The sequence below is a fragment of the Neodiprion fabricii genome, chromosome 5 (assembly GCF_021155785.1).
Source record: "Neodiprion fabricii isolate iyNeoFabr1 chromosome 5, iyNeoFabr1.1, whole genome shotgun sequence".
NCBI classification, from domain to species: domain Eukaryota; kingdom Metazoa; phylum Arthropoda; class Insecta; order Hymenoptera; family Diprionidae; genus Neodiprion; species Neodiprion fabricii.
Genome location: NC_060243.1, coordinates 2,455,938 through 2,476,782, shown reverse-complemented (window position 1 = coordinate 2,476,782; position 20,845 = coordinate 2,455,938). Strand labels below are relative to the sequence as shown.

The 20,845-nt window shown below is 39.7% G+C and overlaps 1 protein-coding gene across 3 annotated transcripts in view; it reads left to right on the top strand.

The window, feature by feature from the left end:
* The window catches only part of LOC124183529 (protein outspread), a 68,187-nt gene extending 53,541 nt beyond the window's left edge, over positions 1 to 14,646 (top strand). Inside the window, exons 4-17 of one of the 3 annotated variants that reach the window (XM_046572154.1) lie at positions 38 to 226; positions 4,921 to 4,993; positions 5,212 to 5,691; positions 6,145 to 6,317; positions 6,419 to 6,559; positions 6,702 to 6,863; positions 7,260 to 7,414; positions 7,529 to 8,469; positions 8,574 to 8,730; positions 8,795 to 11,647; positions 11,737 to 12,028; positions 12,545 to 12,965; positions 13,783 to 13,944; positions 14,070 to 14,646. In XM_046572154.1, the coding sequence (XP_046428110.1) occupies positions 38 to 226; positions 4,921 to 4,993; positions 5,212 to 5,691; positions 6,145 to 6,317; positions 6,419 to 6,559; positions 6,702 to 6,863; positions 7,260 to 7,414; positions 7,529 to 8,469; positions 8,574 to 8,730; positions 8,795 to 11,647; positions 11,737 to 12,028; positions 12,545 to 12,965; positions 13,783 to 13,944; positions 14,070 to 14,218 (6,348 nt within the window). In that variant the 3' untranslated portion in view covers positions 14,219 to 14,646. Of the gene's footprint in view, positions 1 to 37; positions 227 to 4,920; positions 4,994 to 5,211; positions 5,692 to 6,144; positions 6,318 to 6,418; positions 6,560 to 6,701; positions 6,864 to 7,259; positions 7,415 to 7,528; positions 8,470 to 8,573; positions 8,731 to 8,794; positions 11,648 to 11,736; positions 12,029 to 12,544; positions 12,966 to 13,782; positions 13,945 to 14,069 lie in introns of those variants that run through there. The other 2 variants (XM_046572155.1, XM_046572156.1) reach the window with 2 other exon arrangements.
* Positions 14,647 to 20,845: the final 6,199 nt, after the last annotated feature.

The window sequence follows — 20,845 nt, the reverse complement described above, 5'->3', positions numbered from 1 at the left end:
CGTTATTACAGGCAGCACGAATTCGTTTGTGTTTCAGCCGGAGACGGTACCTCAGGCAAGGATCGACATGACTCGAGTCCTGGAGGTGGCGGCAGCCGAGGACGTCACTGGTCACGCCTACAGTCTCGCGGTTACGGCTCCGGAGGGAGTGACCTTCGTCAAGGGCACCTGTCGGGAAGAGACCAGGTGGTGGGCCGACGTTCTCCAGGTCTATCCGAGGAACAAGGTATTTCAGGATGCAATTCGACGTTTGTTCAATAACTTCGAAGAGCTCGGAGGATCTTCTCGAATTTTAACTTACCGCCCGCTGGCGGGGTGGGAGTTGAAATTTCGGATTTTTAAAGCTGCGAAAGCGACGAATTTCGAATTATTTTCGGTGGCGGAAGTCGAAGGGAAAAGATAGAACTTTGACGAAACGTCGGAGTTTCGAATGGGCTGAAAGCCGACGAGTCAAAGTTCGAGAAGTGCGAGAATGAGGAAATTCGAGAATCCGAAACATCGAAATTTCGAGTGACCGAAAATTTTCTGTCTTGTGAATTTCTGGCCTGGTGAAATTTCGCAACTTTGATCTTTCTTGGATTATTGATGTTTTTACCTTCGGAATCCCGGTCATTACGATTTTTGATTTCTCTCATTCGTTTTTCACCCACTCGTTGAGCAAACTACGCTGTGCGATTACATTTTAATTATTCGAAATTTTATTGTCTCGGAATTTTCCTCTATCGTAACTTTGCACTGTCGTTACTAATTGAATTATCGGAATCTAGTATTTCGGAAATTTGAGTTGAGTGGCCTTTTCCTCTTCTTTCCTGAAACTTTGTTGTTTCTTCAAAGTTCGATTTCTTCGCTTCAATTTTCGCCACCAAATAATTCGGAATCAGGCGCTTTCGGAACATTTCAAATTCGGAACTTCAACTTCGCCTTGTCGTGCCGTGTAGTGAACGAAAAAGGAAAAAAAAAAAAAAAAATTACCACCGACTTCTTATTTACCACCGATTTTTTTTATTTTTTTTACTCAAACCTTCGTTTAACCTACATCTAAATACGAAAAATTCGACTGTAAAAAGTTATCCGTAAAATTTTTCTTCCAAAAGAATTTCCGAAAATCAATAATAAACAAACGTCGACGATTTATCATTAACACAATTGATTTACTATCGTGATAACAATAACAATGCGAATAACAGTAATGTGGAAATGAAATATCGCTGTTCCGTCGAGGAGAAGAATTACAAAGAACGTGCCCGTATCATAACCTTCCTACCTACTATCCGTAGTCATGCAAAGGCATCTCGATAGGCACATAGAGAGTTTAATCGCGCGGCGTGGATCACCGAACTGCAGAAAGGACTTGTATCGCGTATTCGACCCGAGGTTTGCCTACGTACGTTGTGTGTATACGTCTATATACATACATATCCATATATATATATATATGGGTGCAGGTATAATGGGATTTGAGCGAGCAAAATCACGACGCGCGCTGCCGAGTTTGCGCAACGATTTTACATAATCCTGCAGCACACGTGGGCATATATATATGTGTGTGTGTGTGTCTATATACCTACACAAAAATCCGTGGATATTTTTCTATAATATATATATATATATATATATACATATTATACATGATGGATATTCTTGTTGCATACCTGCGTGTAATAATTATTCATCTTTCTTATCGTTTTATCTTCTTCTTGTCGTTGTTTTTTTTTCTTTTCTTTCACTCTTCCTTTTCTCTCTATTTCACCTAAATTATCGAATAAATTTTTCACATTTAATTATATAATTTACACGGCTGTATACGGACGGCGATAAAATATACTCGGATATAATTAGAGGTGCAATATACGTTTTTTTTTTTTTTTTATGCAAGTATAGATATATTTTAGAATTTATAATACGTGGGTATATTTATCTAATTTATTATATATACATTAGCGTATACAGATATAATTTAATATTTTATATACGAGCTTGAAATCGGCAGACGCGCACCTGTCGGGGAATTTAGGAGAGTATGATTTTTTTTTTTTTCTTTTCTTAATTTTTTTCGCATTCATTTCTACAGTGAACGTAATCGCATCGTCTGTGCGTTAGGTCCAGGTTGGATGTATATTTAAGTAAAAAAAAAACTTGAATTTTTTCTTTTTTTTTTTTTTTCTTTCTGAACCGTTTAACAAGTCAACACGAACCGTCGTTGAGTGTAATAATATTGCTCAACATTGTAATATTATGCAGGTATAACCAAAAATGTCATATTCTCGCTGATATAATCAATCAGGTTGCAAAATATCACTTTCGTGCGTATAAATAATATGTAATATGTAATACATATATATGTATATATATTTTCGCGATTGTGAGAAGCCCGAGGCAAAAGTTGTTTCTTAAATATTTTGAAATTAAAATTTTTTTTATCTTTTTTATTTTTAAAATTCTCTACTCTCGCAGATCTTGGGTTGTATATACAGGTTCTCTCAAGTATTGCGAGTTTAAAAATACATCGCGATATCGTTTTTTTAAGTTTAATCGACGCCTGCGCTGCAATACATATACATATATATATATATACATATATATATATTACGTCACGTGCATAATACGTAGGAATATTTCATTATACATATATTCAAGCGTAATGTGTATCGAATATCAATGAAATACCTGCATGCGTATTATTTTAACATGGTATACATAGGTATAAAAATTTACTTCTCTCTTTCTCCCTGTCATTATATACCTTGTTTTTTCATTCTTATTTTTTTTTTTTTACTCTTATTATTTCTCGTTACTTCCATCAAAGTCGAATGCGGCGAAACGCGATTCGATTTCGCCTCGAGATATTTCGCCTCACGTGTACGTACGTATCCACATACCGATTATACCGTTTCAAACGGAGGTGTATATTACGTAAGACAACGGCCTTTCTGTTGGGAAATCTAACCACCTTGTCACAGATTGCTGATCGTTAATTTATTACAGGTGCGCCGCGTTTATGTATAATATCACGGATATGAAGACCTATAGGTTAGATATATATGCACATATTTACACACCTATATATAATGTCATATATGTCGTGCCTCGTTTATCTAACTTTGTTAGATACGAATGAATTCGCTCGATTATTTTCGTGTCATAATTTTATAATGCATTTTCAGACTCTGTGAATTCATTCGTGTCGTCGAATAATGTCAATGTTTGATAGAAAGAAAATGGGAAAATTGTGAATTGATCGTTAGGAAGAAAGGAACGCGTATCGAATATTTATACACATACCTGTGTATACGTTATATACGTCTTGCAAGTATTAAACGAACGATTAAGAACTCCGCAGTCGAGTTTAATAATTGCCCCTTTGTAGACTCGGCGCTAATCACTTTAACGGTTTGCCTGAGCAACTCGTTCGATATTTTTAACCAAATTTTCCATCACCTTATAATGAACAAAGCATACCCACGTATTATGGACAATTTGAATCGCACGGTAAAACTGCCTGCATTTATGCAATCTGGGATGCATTTTACCGAAACGTACTACCGGTTGTCAATATTCAGGCGTTGAATTTCATTAAACGTATACTGAATTGCATAAATTCAGGCGGTATATTTACCCTATTTTTAAATCGTCCATTGGTAAATAGAATTCGTAATGCTTTATTTTTCTTCATCGTCAGAAGTGCGTTCGCAGCCCTGGTATTAATTTTGTCATCATATCAGAGTTGGTAACGTTATCGTAACGATTAATTCTGAGAAAAAATCGTTAATTCGTCATTTTGGAATTGTTTGAAACTCAGTAAACCATAAAAAAAAAAAAAAAAAAAACACCATCATATCACGAAATCTTAGTTGACTTAAAATTGTTGTAAAACTAAGAAAATAATTCTTCTTATCGTTATCATCGTTTCCTCACTCTTCCTGCTTCTGCAGTGTCGCAATTTTTGTTCTCTCCTTCAAACAACGAAATTCAATGCTGCAGCTACGCAATACGTAGATAATTGGAAATAACGATGAAAATCGTGTGATAATGATGATAAACTTGCTAATTAATTCACTAATGTGTTCTTCTCCTCGTCGACATCGTGTATATATACAATTTGTAATGAACAATTTTTTTTGACAATCGCGTGTGGAATAAAATGCAATTCGTATGCGTAGATTGGTACCTATAATATAACTATAATGATGAATAATAATTTCTTTTTACCGTTTAAAAGCAATTAGTTAATTGCTGATACGAAAGTTAAAATTGTATTGTGAATGGATTAAATAAGGTTGAAAATTTAAGTAACAGAAACGTTTACGGTTAATAAACTTCGCGTGTATAACGAAAGCATATATTTATATCAGTGGATTTTTAATTACCCGAGCAACCAAGAAACAGCTTAAAATCAAATATGTACCGAACGGTTTGGCGATATATCATTTATATCTAAACGTATGTCGCTTTACCGTATTTAAAATATTCGTAAATTTCGATCCTTGAATTGCGTGCGTATTGCCTATTATTTCCGATTATTTTCAATCATCTTCTTCTTCATTTGTTTGAATGAATTTAATTCACTGATCATTTTAGTAAGCAGGGTAATATTGTTCAAATTGTATGAGCCATAATAGTATTTAATTACTTTTTATTACCTCGTTTTTGTAATTAAATCGTAATATTTATTATAATATATATCTGTGGCACAGAGTGTCGCTGTTTCGGTTTCTTCGCAGTATCTCTCTCTCTCTCTCTTTCTTGTTTTTTTGTTCGCCTTGACACGGAAATGACACAAAAAAGAAAACCGTTTTACCGTACAATTAACTGCACAAACCTACAATCTTCTACATACAGATTGCAATATCTATCCAGGTCAGGATACAGGTTTATTTAATCGTGTTGTTTTGTTTTTTTCTTCTCTTTTCTTGCATCCAGGGAAGGCACAAACGAAACGCGACATTTCCTGGCGGACAAACAACGATCCTCCAAGTTCCTCCGGGTGTAAGAAGTGAGTACAATACGTGATAAATACACCTATTACACATACATATACGTACACCTGTACAATACAATAATTCTTATAAGATCAATAATACTCAATATATATATGTATATAAAAAAAAAGAGGAGTGAAAATGTATTGCAAAATCATTCGAGGTCGGATTAGCAAATCGAAAGTTGAATCGATCAAGTACGTGTCTAACTTTGTGGCAAAAATTTCTTCAGGCAACACACCGAATCCTCCGAGGCCGAGGTTCAACAGCTGCAGGTCCGAGCCCCGGGTGAGCAATTCGAGTTGGATCCAGGACGTGGAACTCTCCTCGCCAAAGGTGGTGAACGCTCTGGTTTCGCCGCTCGGGTCGGAGAACGGCTTGTCATCATCCTCGAAGTTCACCTCTACGACGTCGACGTCGACGTCGAAGGCAACGTCGTCCCCTTCCTCTTCGACGACCACGACGACGTCGACGATGACGACGACGACGGCGGCGTCTTCTTCTGGGTGCAACCTCACGGTCGGACCGGAAAAACCGCCGATTGTTCCCGGCGATACGAGACAGTATCGAGATCAGCCGGCCAGCAGCGCGTCTCCGCCTACGAGGGACAAACTCAGGGCCGAAGATAAGGCGAGGAGGAGAATGAATCAGCAGAACGAACGATCATCCGGAGCCAATACAAACGCTGGAATTCCCTCCGGCGAGAAATTGGGTCAGTTATACCTTCGTAAACACATTAATGTGTAGACGGACGTGGGTATTTTTTTTATATCTATACCTATATACACATAAAACCCACGTTCTCTACCTAATTGAGTTTAATTATCACACTTTGATCACTCGGTGTAATTAGTACAACTTACGCAGAGCAGCGAGAAGACGGTTCAGACTGTCACGTTTTTATTCCCTTTGTCGTTATTTCTCTCAGCAAGTTTTTTTCTATTTTTTTTCCCTCTTTATCGTTACAAAAAACAACAACAAAAAACAACAATTCCCATCAGTTTCTCACTAAGGAACATTTCATTTGTATCAATTTATTTTTAGACTGATCGAATTGTTTATGTGGGTCAAAAAAAAAAACTAGCTTGTTTTCATCGTTTTATGTTATATTTGATGAATAAATACACTCATTATATATATATGAAAAATTAAACGAATTTTGCAGATGACGAAGCATGTCGGAGGATACTTCTTGAGCACGAGAGAGAACGGGAAGGGAAACTCCGAGACATCGCGGCGTCTCTTACGCAGCCGAGGGTAAGAAGAAACAAACCGAGAACTTCGGAACCCACCAGAGACGTTGTAGACGCCGCGAATGCCGCTCATCAGGACAAATTGGTAAACGTATTAGCTCGTTATACGGATTTTTTTTGTCTTTTTCCCCTCTTTCATTCGCCCTTTTTTTTTTAATCAATTTCTTTTATCGATTTTTAAAACAGATAAGGGGCGATCCCGATGGCTGCGGATTGGATATTTCCGGCACGAGATACTCACCGACTTCCGAATTGAGGGTCGATTTACCCGCCGAAGATCTTCTCAATATCAAGAAAGGATGGCTGATGAAACAGAGCGTTAACAAGGTATTATTAATCAGACAGAAAAAAAATTCAAGCTTGACTTAACATCGACTGGAAAACTAATATTTTGGTATTTTTCTTCTTCTCTTATTTATATTTCCATTTTTCAATCCAATTTGTAATTCTTTTGTTCGATCCTCTTCAGGAATGGAACAAGCATTGGTTCGTGCTTCGTGGTTGTGGATTAATGTACTACAGAGATCCGAGCGCCGAAGATAAGGGCATAATGGACGGTGTTATAGACTTGAACACAGTTACTGCCGTTACTCCCGTATCCGTGGCTCGAAATTACGGATTTCAAACGGTGGTAAGTGCGATTTTTTACAGAATTGAAATATTATTTAAATAAAATCCATGCAGCTAGAATATTGTACTGTTTGTACTGTGCAAGTGGGCATCAGTCGCATGGTAGATATCGACTGGAGAGTTCGTTGCACTGTAATTGAATTGAAAGGATTACCTTTGGCTAGTGTAGCCTGGCAGAGAGTCGTAAATGTACTAAAAAAAAAACTAGTTGTATGTAATTTAATTACGTGTAAGTGCAGTTCAGAGTACCGGGACTTGATTTCCGTTTCTCGCTGGCGTTACATATCGCTGATTGTGATGTGACAAAAGCGAGCATTCCCGTTCTTGAGTTTCTTAATTATTCCTTTCGTCAAAGTGTGATCTCGATTAACATAGTTTCTTTTTCTTTTTCCTACAGACGTGGGACGATCGTGGAACTACGGTATTATCTGCAGTTACAGCCGGTATAAGATCCAGCTGGATGACGGCGATTGGAAAAGCTACGAATTTACCGAATCCCGAAGTCAAGTGTCCAGAGAATGAACAGGATGCTAATCCCGAATCTCCTACAACGTAAGAATTGATACGAAAACGTTAAAAACCAAACGTGGCCGCTGATCGTTAGCTGCTTTGCACCACCCATACTCCTTTAGATACCCTACCAATCTAGTAAACCATTACTTTTAGGTCCATCAATGATCGAGAAAGGGATTCTATCGTTCCGTCAACGCCGTTAACACCTCGTTCGGTTCTCTTTTCGTCGGACGAAGAGTACAGAACAGCTTCCGAGGGCGGTAGAAGAGAATCGGGCGACTGGTCGGAGCTTCCGATATCACCTCCGCTCACGAGGAACGGGGAGTGGGTCTTGCCGCTAAAGGGGTCCAACTGGCCGGACCAAATGAATCACGAGTGGTCCGAGCTGCCCCCTTCGCCTCCGTTAACCAGGACGGCTTTGTCGAGGGTCAAGGCGAGGTCCAGGTCCAGTTCGAGATCGCGAGGCTACAAGAGGAGCAGAAGCTCGCCGCCTTCCTCGAGAAGAAGCACTCTGGACAGCGTCAGGTCGGAGGATTTGATGATGGCGTGTTGCGAGCTCGGCGAGGATGAGGAGGAGAGTGCTAATCATCTGGCCAATAACGGGGATAGCAATCCGTTGATAGTCGAACTGCTCGAGAGCCAAGTCAGCATGCTGAGGGATCAGCTTGATCAAAATCAGGCACACCCGAGTACCTTGCTAGTCATAATTGAACGACAGGAGAACGAGATCGAGGATTTGAAGTCGCAGCTGAACGCGGCGAGGAGTGAAATCGTTAGCGCTGAGAAAGAATTGACCAGGTTGAGGCAGCAAAAGGCCGAGGCTTCGATAAGGGAAAAACAGGTTGACGAATTGATCAATACCATCGAGAGAACGGAACAGCAGAGAAATAAGGATCTTGAAGATATCGATAAGGCGAAGAAGATTTATAACAGAGACAAGGAAATACTCGAGTGTAAACTGTTGGAAACGGAGGCCATTCTCAGGGAGACTGCCGAACGATGCGAAATGCTCACAAACGAATTATCGTCCAGTCACACGACTGTCGAACACTTACAAAACGAAATGTCGACGCTGAGTGACAGATTGTCCCAAGGTTCGTAGTGATCGGATGTAGTGATCGGATATATTCAGGCAAACCAAAGATTAGTTCCAAGTTTTCTGATTTATAGTTATAATATTTATTCTACGTTTTAACAGGAATCGAAGAGAACGAACACCTCTATGCCAGAGTTAGGGAGCTGGAGGAAAGATCCGGACTTTCTACGGCAAGGGAACGAGGCAGAAGTTTCGACTCTTTCAGTGATTTGACGAACATTGACTTGGATCTGGATCTAACGGGGATGGACAAAGAGAGGTATGAATAGAATTAACGAAAATTTTATCGACTAGAAAATTCTAACTGAATGAATTTGTTACAGAATGATTGAAGAATATGAAGAACTTCGAGGACGATTCGAAAAAGCAATCTCTGAGATTAGGGCAATGCGGAGGGAACTTCGCGAGGCACACGCCACTCAGGATGCGTTGGAGTTGGAAATTCTCGCCCACAGACAAGACGCGGCAAGGTGCCGTGAGAACAATCAAGCTCAGGTCCAACTGATGGCTGCGAGGATTCAGGATCTTACCAACAAATTGACTGCCAGCGAGAAGCAGGTGCGTTCACTGAAGCAGAAACTGGTAAAGGCCGAGTCTCGGGACAAGAGGAGATCGCTGTCTCTTAAGGGCAGGGAGTCGTTTCAGATATCTCAAGAATTGGAGGAAAAGCTCCTTGAACTTGAGGGAAAAATCTCTGCCATTGAACAAGGCAAATGTTTGAGCGCTCCTGCCTCCGCTGGAACCAGCTCCAAGGAGTCAAGTCCCAATCCAAAGAAGGAGAGAAAGAGAGAGAATAAAAGCTTGGACAGAGCGAGGATACGGAGGAAATCTTTGGACAGCGCGACGAGCTCGGAACCGATGAAGGTACTGATCAGGCTGAGCACATTAGAAACGAAAGTGGCGGCTGTCTCTGAGGGAGTGACGAGTGACGTTGAAAAAGATTCGAGCGAATGCAGCAGCGAAATCATTACGCCGTCGAATGAAATCTCGTTGGAAGTACTATCGAGGCTCAGGAAACTCGAGAGGGCCGTGTCGAAATCTAAACGACGACTTGAACGATGCCTGGGCTCAACCCAGGCTGAGGAGAAGGCTGAAAAATGTTTGCGGGAAGTTAACGATATTCTAGAATCGTGCGGGGAGTGTAAAAAGAACCAAAAAGCTAGTGCTCAGGCGACAGAGTCAATAGGTGTAGTTGTATCTAGACTAGAATCTATTCTTAAGGATAAAATGAGCGAGTTAACAAAAAGGCGGATATCGCTATCACGCAACGGTCAGTTGGATGAGAAGGAGAAGCTTAAATTGATAGCCGAGAGGATCGCGTTCGAGTCAGTTGTCATTGGACAGATGAAGTGTGCGATGAGCGGTAAGAGGACGTTCGATAAGTGTTCAGTTCTTAGCGAATTGGTCGAAACTAGTCAACTTATTTCAAACTTAAAATGTAAGGTACGTGGAACTAAGCCCAAAATCTACCAAAACACGAGTTACGTTCAGTATCTCACTAGAGTGTTAGCCAATAAGTTAGTGCTTGTCGGAGGATTCGCCACCGCGCCAGTCGATGCTCCTAAGAAGGACGTTCTGGCGGCGCGTAGCGACAGTTTTACCTTCCTTTTACGCCAGCAAAAGGAAATATCGGAAATAGTCGATAGGTACAAAGAGTCGAAATTAAAAGAGTTGGCCAATGCTTTGGCCGCCGAGACCTTAAGTATGTCCGAGCAGGACGATATCAACAAGCAGATTATGATTACGAATACTACGAAGCTGCTCGAAGATAAACGAATACGCGCGGCCTGGGCGCTTGCTCAGGAAACCGTCAGCAAGGAACTCGTTCGGTCCGAGGTCTCTCACGTGATGACCAAATGTGGTCAGGATTACGAGCAAAACATCACATCTGTCTCTGAATTTTGCCTCAATTTCGACGCCTCCGAACGAACCAGTTTAGAGTTGTGGACCGACGCGGCACAGTTGAGGCTGCGACAACAAATGGAGCTCGCTATAGACGAGCTTTCGACCGCCTACGAAGATTGTCTCTCTCAAATGAAGAGGGTCAAACCCCTCCTGGATTCAAAGTATGAGTCAAGACAACTGCTCACGGAATTTGCCGACGTTATCGCTCAGAAGGCTTTGATAGACGCAAGAATCGATACTTTGCAAGAAAATACTAGACCAATGTTGGTTTGTTCCGGCGAGACTTTTGCGTCTAGTCTCATCGAGATCGAAGACGTACTTTCGAAGCTTGTGGGCGAGGATTATACCTTTGAAAACGATCCTCATCTCGACGCGGAATACGAGTACCTGTATCAGCAGTTCTCGAAAGATTGCCAAGAACAAATCTCTGGAAAGCAGCATTCCAAAGAACAGTTGAAAAGCCTGAGTCAATCGTTGGCTTATCTTGAGGAGGATCTCGTCAATCTGGGGAAGTATATTTGCGGGGATAAAATCGATCCAAGTTTTGTTTGGGCCAGATCAAATTCCTTCAATTTTGACTCTTACCAAAGTATATGCGACAAGTGTTCAGAGCTCAGAAAACGCGTCAAGAGATTCAATGATTACGCTAAAGGTTTTTCGTGCGAGCAATGCAATCAGCTCCAAGAAACAATCCAACGACTGAGGGCTGAGCATAACGAGGAATTGGAAAAGCTGAGGAGGAGTCAGGAGAAGGATTTAATGGACATAAAAGGCGAGCTGGACAACCAAAGATACTCGCTTACTTCGCAGTACGAACACGAAGCTGCCACTCTTAGGGAGAGAGCGCGGAAATTGGAGAGTCGACTCAACGCTATGGATTCCGAGCACTCGGCTCACGTCAACGAGTTACGTGCCGCTTATCAACGCTCCATCAGCGCAGAACTTGACACAGATGCAGAGACCCGCAAAAGGTACAAAGAGGAGATAAAACAGCTCAGAGGATTGTGTGAAAAGGGTTTACTGGCTATGGAGAATTCTCACCGAAGAATTATATCCGAAATGGAGGAAAAACACCGGCAGGAACTGGAGAGTTTGAGGATAGAGAAGGAGCAAGCTCTTTCCGAAGAGACGCAAGCCACGCTTGCCGCTCTGGACGCTATGAGGAAGGCTCACGAGCACGAGGTTCAGAAAGAGATAACAAAGTTTAAGCAGGAATTCCTCAAGCAGATGCAGGCTAGAGAAGATATTGGGGCGCTTCACAAAGAGCACGAGTAAGTATTTTTTTCGTCAATTAAACTGGTGCTCCTTTTTCTTAACTATCATTCAACCCCTTGACAAATAACGCGGACTCATTTTCCAGAGAAGAAATGGAAGAGATAAAGCAAGAGATTCTTTCCCTCTCCTCTAAGTATTCGTCAAAGTGTGTTGAGTCTGCTGCACTGGAGGAGAGGGTGGGATCCTTGGCGAAACAGCTTTCCCAAGCACAGCAGCATATCCTTCAACTAGACGCCAGGAACAAGCAACTACGTGCTCATATTGTATCGGAGAGTAACGATATCGAACTAAACGAGTCGGTCCAGCTGTTAAGGGGCAGAGACAACGAGATAGCCCAGCAGAGGGAAGAAATACATCGACTGCAACAGCAACTAAAGGTAAAGGAGCAGAAAATCTTTTCTTTCCGCGTTTCATCACATAGATTTCTGCTTTGTTCAGTCACTTTAAAAATACATTGACAATGTGGTTAACAATGAGAAGAAGAATACATAAATGGTACTAAATCATTAACTCGCTACAATTACATATATTATGGTGTTTTCTGGGCTTTTTGTAATTCTTATCATTTTCTTCCCCATAGAAATATTTTTACTGCAATAAAATATTTTTTATACCGAACAACACAACGGGAATAGAATTCACGCAAAGGAAAATTACTCTTTCGCACGATTGTTTGTTTTTTTTCTATAAAGAATTCGTCGAATTAGTCTCATTTGGAGCATTATCTCTAAGGCATGACTTGCTAATTTATCTTTTAGCGAGTACAATTTTTTGAAAAACAAGAATGCCATAAAATGTGATTGGAGACAGAAGCTGCAATTTTAACGAATTTAATTGACGAGTTTCGTGGTTTTTTTTTTTTACTTACAAAGTTTTAAATATTTTACTAACAGCATGGGGACAACACCCCTCGTCAATCGTCGAGCGGGCCATCAAAATCTCCATCATTAGACTACTCGCCGGCGTATACTCAACATCAAATAAGAAGTAGTCACGAGCCAATAATCAGAGCGGGTAGCGAGGATTCAAAACTATTTAGTACGCGTCCTAAGAGTTCCTCGTCTCTGCAAAAATTGCTATCTTCCGATAAGCCAGGTCCATTTTCTTATAAACTTGAACGAATCAAATCAATATCACTGCCGTATTCGAACGATCTGATGAGGCAGCAGGGGTCAAGCTCAAATGCAACAAAACACGATAACAAAGATACTACAATAAATTTTGCTCAATCAAATCAAGAGCATAATAATGGTCTGACTTCTCCACTTTGGGACAGCTTAAGGCCTAGGAGTGGCTTGCCCCATCAGTATCAAGGTACAGATGACATATGAAGAACCAGAAAAACACTGCAAAGCAAAAACAACACATTGGTGGTGGAATTTTATTATTATTTATCATAATGATGATAAGGTTGTAACGGAGGAAGCTTGGTGTACATTTATAATACACATGTATAAGAAGACGGGGCTAAGCAATAACTATTATTAATGAAATGATAGAATAGACAATCGTTCTATTTTTTATTTTTCTTGTGGCTTTGGAAAAACTGATGTGATACAGAGTTTATAACAAACTCCTGCTTGGTATGTACAACTAACGATTGCTGATAATTACCGGTATATACACGTATAACACACATCATTTTACTAATATACCCGCAAGCTTTGCCCTGGAATTGTATTTCATGGAAGGTATTTAATTTTATTACGGACTGTAGCTGGGTTTAGGAACAGTGACGGGCAATAAACCGATCCCTTGGAGTTTATTTGCTCAATGAAATGTGACCATAAATGTTAGTCTAATTGACTTGGTTTTTGCACGTGTTATTTACCAGTTCTGGATTCTCTGTACGTGCCTTGTTCAATTGCTCGTATTTTAAACAATCAATTTATTTCACGGATATCTTTCAATCTTCCTCTCACTAACCATGGTCTTGTCTATGTTCAATTTATCCGATTATTACCCCTTATAACGTGATGATATTTTGTATGTACTAACTGTAATGGTATCATTGTAATTACGGAAAACTGCAACAGTGTACGAAGAGAAAAAAAAAAGAAAAAAAACGTATAACTGTTACTGGGTAATTTATAAGGTGGTAAAAATAAATAACTGAAATAAATATACAAAGGTGGCACAACAGCGATGCGAATTAGCAGCAGCAGCGGTGACGCCAGGTGGCAGGAGAGTAAGCAAGGTCAAAAACAGCAACACCAGGAGACATTCACCCTCCGTCCAAACACTCGTCACCCATCCCGCCTCACCCCGGAACCCACAGCTCTCTCCGTTGCAGGTCAGTGGTGAAGTTTTTTACGGAACGAGCAAAATTTCTTTTGCGTTTAGCGTGAAAAATGTATCGTTTGTCATTATTTTTATTACTGTTGTAATTTTTTTTTTCTTTTTCTTTTTTTTATGCAGAGTTGACGAGGTCTCCCTCGGTGAGGTGGTCAGGCAGAAGTTGTCGCAGCCTGCCACCAACGCCAACGCCGACCTATCATCACCCCCTTCACCCCCCACTCCCGGCAGTGGGTATGGTCGCTGAGAGGAAAAAACGTTTTGAGCTGTAACCCACTTGTCGCTCTACAGAAATTACTTGTGCCAAAATTGGTTTATCTTTTTCTTTTTTGTTTTCAATTTTTTTTCTAGGGAAGTCGCTGCTTAGCGGGCGAACAATCTTTATTTTTATACGATTATTTCTGGCGATAAGCACAGACAATTATTCTACAAATCTTCACTTCCATTCTGCTGTCCTATTTGGAGAAGATCTACTTCATGTTAGATAACAAAGTTAGGAAATCGGGACTAGATACAGTTTTGTGTAAACAATCGGTTTACTTTCAATAAGGTGCGAAGAGAAGAATTGTGTTCAGAGGATCGATAAGTTTAATAATTGAATGAAAAATTCAACCACCATAAAAAAAAAAAAGAAAAAAACAAAGTTAAGTAAGCTCGACTGGGCTGATTACAAATGTGTAACTTGGGTCGTGCGTTGATAGATGTTGGGTACAGTCGTTAGTATAATATCTTTTGTAATAATACTTATTAACATATTGAGCACGTTTATTTGAGGTAAACGCATGATTCAATACCTTTTACTCTAGATATAACACACGTACATACATAATTATGTATTAACGTTTAAATGAAAGGAGACCAGATTGTTTTCAGTTCTGTACACACTGATCACTAGTAAGTACGTCGTGCATAATATGATGTAAACGTATCGATGAGTTGATATGGTAAAGACAATAAATTGAACTAGTGACAATTTATTTTCGCATTCTAATAATATATTGTCGCACAGTATTACTGGAACGTTGTGCATTTAGGGCATTATTTATTTTGCATTTGTTCCCTTTATTATTATATCAGTATAGTTGAAAATCACTCCAATATAATCTTGAAACTGGATTCAATATCGAATACACTTAATTTTTTTGCGGTCAACCACATTTTCGAAATCAATTTTACGTAGGTGCAATGCAATATGCAAACGTAGATGGGCTGATCAGGTATGTCCATTTTTTGATCTCTTGAAAGTTCAGTGAAATTCTTACCGTATTCGATGATTGAAAACAAGACACTTAACTGTAATTCGTGTTATTCGGGATCCAAATGGATGTAAATCCGATTTTGCAAATGAGGGAACACATGTTGCTCGAGTCATGTATACAATAACACTTTTGTAATATTTATATACATATACCTATAGAAATGCATGTGTAAAGAAAATTGTACCAACATCCAATTCTATTCTTTGAAATATCTAAATAGCATCAGAGCGATGTAACAGTTGCTGCTAGGTTTTTTTTTTTTTTTTATTTCTCTTTTTCTTATATTCTACTTTGTTGTGCAGATTAGATAATTATTAGTTCTTTTCGTAAACGTTAAGATGATCGGTATTCTTCCCCCATCCAATTTCTTTCCCATTGTTATCAACATTCATTAAAAGGAACAGACTTTGGCCAGAGAATGATGAAGAAACCTAAATAAAAAAAGGCGACCTAGTACGGAAAAATTATATTTAACAAACTTTGAACATGGTGCTTTTGTTGATTTTACATTCAGCCTGTACTGTACTTTTCGTTTTGTGTATACGGTTTTCTTCTTTTTCCCTCTCTCTTCGCTTCTAATTTTAATCATTTAATGTTAATATTGTATAGTTTACGACGTTTGTTAGATTTAAGTATAAATAGCCCAAGATTAACCCCTCCCCATATCAAGTGGATTGTTCATTGTTTATATATTATATCATATATTATATTACATTATTATGAAATACGTTGCAGTGGCAATATAATTATACATATATAAATATATTAGTATTACACCTATATCTATATATGTATTGTGTAGAGTAATTGCTCAGGATTGTTTAACATTTATAATATATTGCGATTATTATTATTATTATTACTATTATTATTATTATATTACCTGTGTATTATAATTTATACAATAAAGTTTGAAATAAAAAACAATATATAATATATAGAATAGTCATTAATTGCTGACCACTTTATCATTCATAACATATTCGTGCATCATGTTGAAAAGTTGATTTTCTGATAAGTATGAAATGGAGATCTATTTTATCGATAGAGCTAATGTTTGGTTAAAGTGTTCGATTCCGATGGCGAATTGATGTTCGGAACGGAATTCAGAACAATTGATTGCTGTTCGTTAGTCGATGTAGCTACGTTCTAAAAATCTATTCGAGAGAAATTTACTCGATCGGAGCTTACTGACAAACGGAAATATGTCTAAAACTGGAGTAGTCGAGTCTACAGACTCACGATCATGGAAAAATCGTACAAGTCAAAGGTTACATCAGATCAAAGAAAAGTTGATGTCTCGCGAAATAGACAAGCAGGTGAGAATACAATTGTCCAGGCGGTCTTGTGTTATTTTGCAATACAATCAATGAATGAGTTCGATTACATCAATTGACCCTTTGTACATGAATTATGTATTTTTCAGAAGGAAGCTGTGACCTTGTTGATCAATGAATTGAAATGTAATTCGGAAGTAAGCCGAGACCTGGTTATCACGGCACTTCTTAAGTCAGAAATAATTGCATTACTCTGCGAAACAACTATGACGATGTTGGGACCGCTACTCAGGTGCGATAAACTTCCAATACAAAGCTTTTTCGGCTCCGAAATCGCAATATAGGAATCTTTGAGTCCTTTGAATTTATTTCGTGTCAAATTTAGCGATTTCAAAAATCATTGAAAAACTATCATTGCGTCAGTACATTTCTACGCTGATCAGGAGTAATAGCCAAGAAACAGAATATTTCCGTAATTAATAATAAAACAGTAATGCTAACCATTTGTATATCCAACGGAAAATTTTGGCGATTTTGAAAAGTAATGGAATAAATTATTTCATGCACTGTTCCGACGTTATTTTGCGAGAGAAATCGATTGGGCGCAGTCCCGATAGGCTGCGATCAACAGAACAAAAGTTACAGCCAAAAAACGTGAACCTGAGTTTTCGACATTTTTCAGCAGGTGCTTTTTCCTTCGTCATTTCTCTCCTGTTCATCCTACGCTCTTTTCGCTGCGTTTTCTGGGTTCCTGGGGGTCCAATTGGTCAGGAAAGGGTCATACAAATCACTTCTGAGACGAAAGATTTTTGGGTCAAAAAAAAAGGAAGGTTAACCCCTTTGCATTTTTGGCGAAAATTTTGGCGATTTTGGAAAGTGCCGGAATAAATTATTTCATGCACTGTTCCGACGTAATTTTGCGAGAGAAATCGATTGGGCGCAGTCCCGATAGGCTGCGATCAACAGAACAAAAGTTACAGCCAAAAAACGTGAACCTGAGATTTCGACATTTTTCAGCAGGTGCCTTTTCCTTCGTCATTTCTCTCCTGTTCATCCTACGCTCTTTTCGCTGCGTTTTCTGGGTTCTTGGGGGTCCAATTGGTCAGGAAAGGGTCATACAAATCACTTCTGAGACGAAAGATTTTTTGGTCAAAAAAAAAGGAAGGTTAACCCCTTTGCATTTTTGGCGAAAATTTTGGCGATTTTGGAAAGTGCCGGAATAAATTATTTCATGCACTGTTCCGACGTAATTTTGCGAGAGAAATCGATTGGGCGCAGTCCCGATAGGCTGCGATCAACAGAACAAAAGTTACAGCCAAAAAACGTGAACCTGAGTTTTCGACATTTTTCAGCAGGTGCCTTTTCCTTCGTCATTTCTCTCCTGTTCATCCTACGCTCTTTTCGCTGCGTTTTCTGGGTTCTTGGGGGTCCAATTGGTCGGGAAAGGGTCATACAAATCACTTCTGAGACGAAAGATTTTTTGGTCAAAAAAAAAGGAAGGTTAACCCTTTGCATTTTTGGCGAAAATTTTGGCGATTTTGGAAAGTGCCGGAATAAATTATTTCATGCACTGTTCCGACGTAATTTTGCGAGAGAAATCGATTGGGCGCAGTCCCGATAGGCTGCGATCAACAGAACAAAAGTTACAGCCAAAAAACGTGAACCTGAGTTTTCGACCTTTTTCAGCAGGTGCCTTTTCCTTCGTCATTTCTCTCCTGTTCATCCTACGCTCTTTTTGCTGCGTTTTCTGGGTTCTTGGGGGTCCAATTGGTCAGGAAAGGGTCATACAAATCACTTCTGAGACGAAAGATTTTTTGGTCAAAAAAAAAGGAAGGTTAACCCCTTTGCATTTTTGGCGAAAATTTTGGCGATTTTGGAAAGTGCCGGAATAAATTATTTCATGCACTGTTCCGACGTAATTTTGCGAGAGAAATCGATTGGGCGCAGTCCCGATAGGCTGCGATCAACAGAACAAAAGTTACAGCCAAAAAACGTGAACCTGAGTTTTCGACATTTTTCAGCAGGTGCCTTTTCCTTCGTCATTTCTCTCCTGTTCATCCTACGCCCTTTTCGCTGCGTTTTCTGGGTTCCTGGGTGTCCAATTGGTCGGGAAAGGGTCATACAAATCACTTCTGAGACGAAAGATTTTTTGGTCAAAAAAAAAGGAAGGTTAACCCCTTTGCATTTTTGGCGAAAATTTTGGCGATTTTGGAAAGTGCCGGAATAAATTATTTCATGCACTGTTCCGACGTAATTTTGCGAGAGAAATCGATTGGGCGCAGTCCCGATAGGCTGCGATCAACAGAACAAAAGTTACAGCCAAAAAACGTGAACCTGAGTTTTCGACCTTTTTCAGCAGGTGCCTTTTCCTTCGTCATTTCTCTCCTGTTCATCCTACGCTCTTTTTGCTGCGTTTTCTGGGTTCTTGGGGGTCCAATTGGTCAGGAAAGGGTCATACAAATCACTTCTGAGACGAAAGATTTTTTGGTCAAAAAAAAAGGAAGGTTAACCCCTTTGCATTTTTGGCGAAAATTTTGGCGATTTTGGAAAGTGCCGGAATAAATTATTTCATGCACTGTTCCGACGTAATTTTGCGAGAGAAATCGATTGGGCGCAGTCCCGATAGGCTGCGATCAACAGAACAAAAGTTACAGCCAAAAAACGTGAACCTGAGTTTTCGACATTTTTCAGCAGGTGCCTTTTCCTTCGTCATTTCTCTCCTGTTCATCCTACGCTCTTTTCGCTGCGTTTTCTGGGTTCTTGGGGGTCCAATTGGTCAGGAAAGGGTCATACAAATCACTTCTGAGACGAAAGATTTTTTGGTCAAAAAAAAAGGAAGGTTAACCCCTTTGCATTTTTGGCGAAAATTTTGGCGATTTTGGAAAGTGCCGGAATAAATTATTTCATGCACTGTTCTGACGTAATTTTGCGAGAGAAATCGATTGGGCGCAGTCCCGATAGGCTGCGATCAACAGAACAAAAGTTACAGCCAAAAAACGTGAACCTGAGTTTTCGACATTTTTCAGCAGGTGCCTTTTCCTTCGTCATTTCTCTCCTGTTCATCCTACGCTCTTTTCGCTGCGTTTTCTGGGTTCTTGGGGGTCCAATTGGTCGGGAAAGGGTCATACAAATCACTTCTGAGACGAAAGATTTTTTGGTCAAAAAAAAAGGAAGGTTAACCCCTTTGCATTTTTGGCGGAAATTTTGGCGATTTTGGAAAGTGCCGGAATAAATTATTTCATGCACTGTTCCGACGTAATTTTGCGAGAGAAATCGATTGGGCGCAGTCCCGATAGGCTGCGATCAACAGAACAAAAGTTACTGCCAAAAAACGTGAACCTGAGTTTTCGACATTTTTCAGCAGGTGCCTTTTCCTTCGTCATTTCTCTCCTGTTCATCCTACGCTCTTTTCGCTGCGTTTTCTGGGTTCTTGGGGGTCCAATTGGTCGGGAAAGGGTCATACAAATCACTTCTGAGACGAAAGATTTTTTGGTCAAAAAAAAAGGAAGGTTAACCCCTTTGCATTTTTGGCGAAAATTTTGGCGATTTTGGAAAGTGCCGGAATAAATTATTTCATGCACTGTTCCGACGTAATTTTGCGAGAGAAATCGATTGGGCGCAGTCCCGATAGGCTGCGATCAACAGAACAAAAGTTACAGCCAAAAAACATGAACCTGAGTTTTCTAAATTTTTCAGCAGGTGCCTTTTCCTTCGTCATTTCTCTCCTGTTCATCCTACGCTCTTTTCGCTGCGTTTTCTGAGTTCCTAAGGGTCCAATTGGTCGGGAAAGGGTCATACAAATCACTTCTGAGACGAAAGATTTTTTGGTCAAAAAAAAAGGAAGGTTAACCCCTTTGCATTTTTGGCGAAAATTTTGGCGATTTTGGAAAGTGCCGGAATAAATTATTTCATGCACTGTTCCGACGTAATTTTGCGAGAGAAATCGATTGGGCGCAGTCCCGATAGGCTGCGATCAACAGAACAAAAGTTACAGCCAAAAAACGTGAACCTGAGTTTTCGACCTTTTTCAGCAGGTGCCTTTTCCTTCGTCATTTCTCTCCTGTTCATCCTACGCTCTTTTTGCTGCTTTTTCTGGGTTCTTGGGGGTCCAATTGGTCAGGAAAGGGTCATACAAATCACTTCTGAGACGAAAGATTTTTTGGTCAAAAAAAAAGGAAGGTTAACCCCTTTGCATTTTTGGCGAAAATTTTGGCGATTTTGGAAAGTGCCGGAATAAATTATTTCATGCACTGTTCCGACGTAATTTTGCGAGAGAAATCGATTGGGCGCAGTCCCGATAGGCTGCGATCAACAGAACAAAAGTTACAGCCAAAAAACGTGAACCTGAGTTTTCGACATTTTT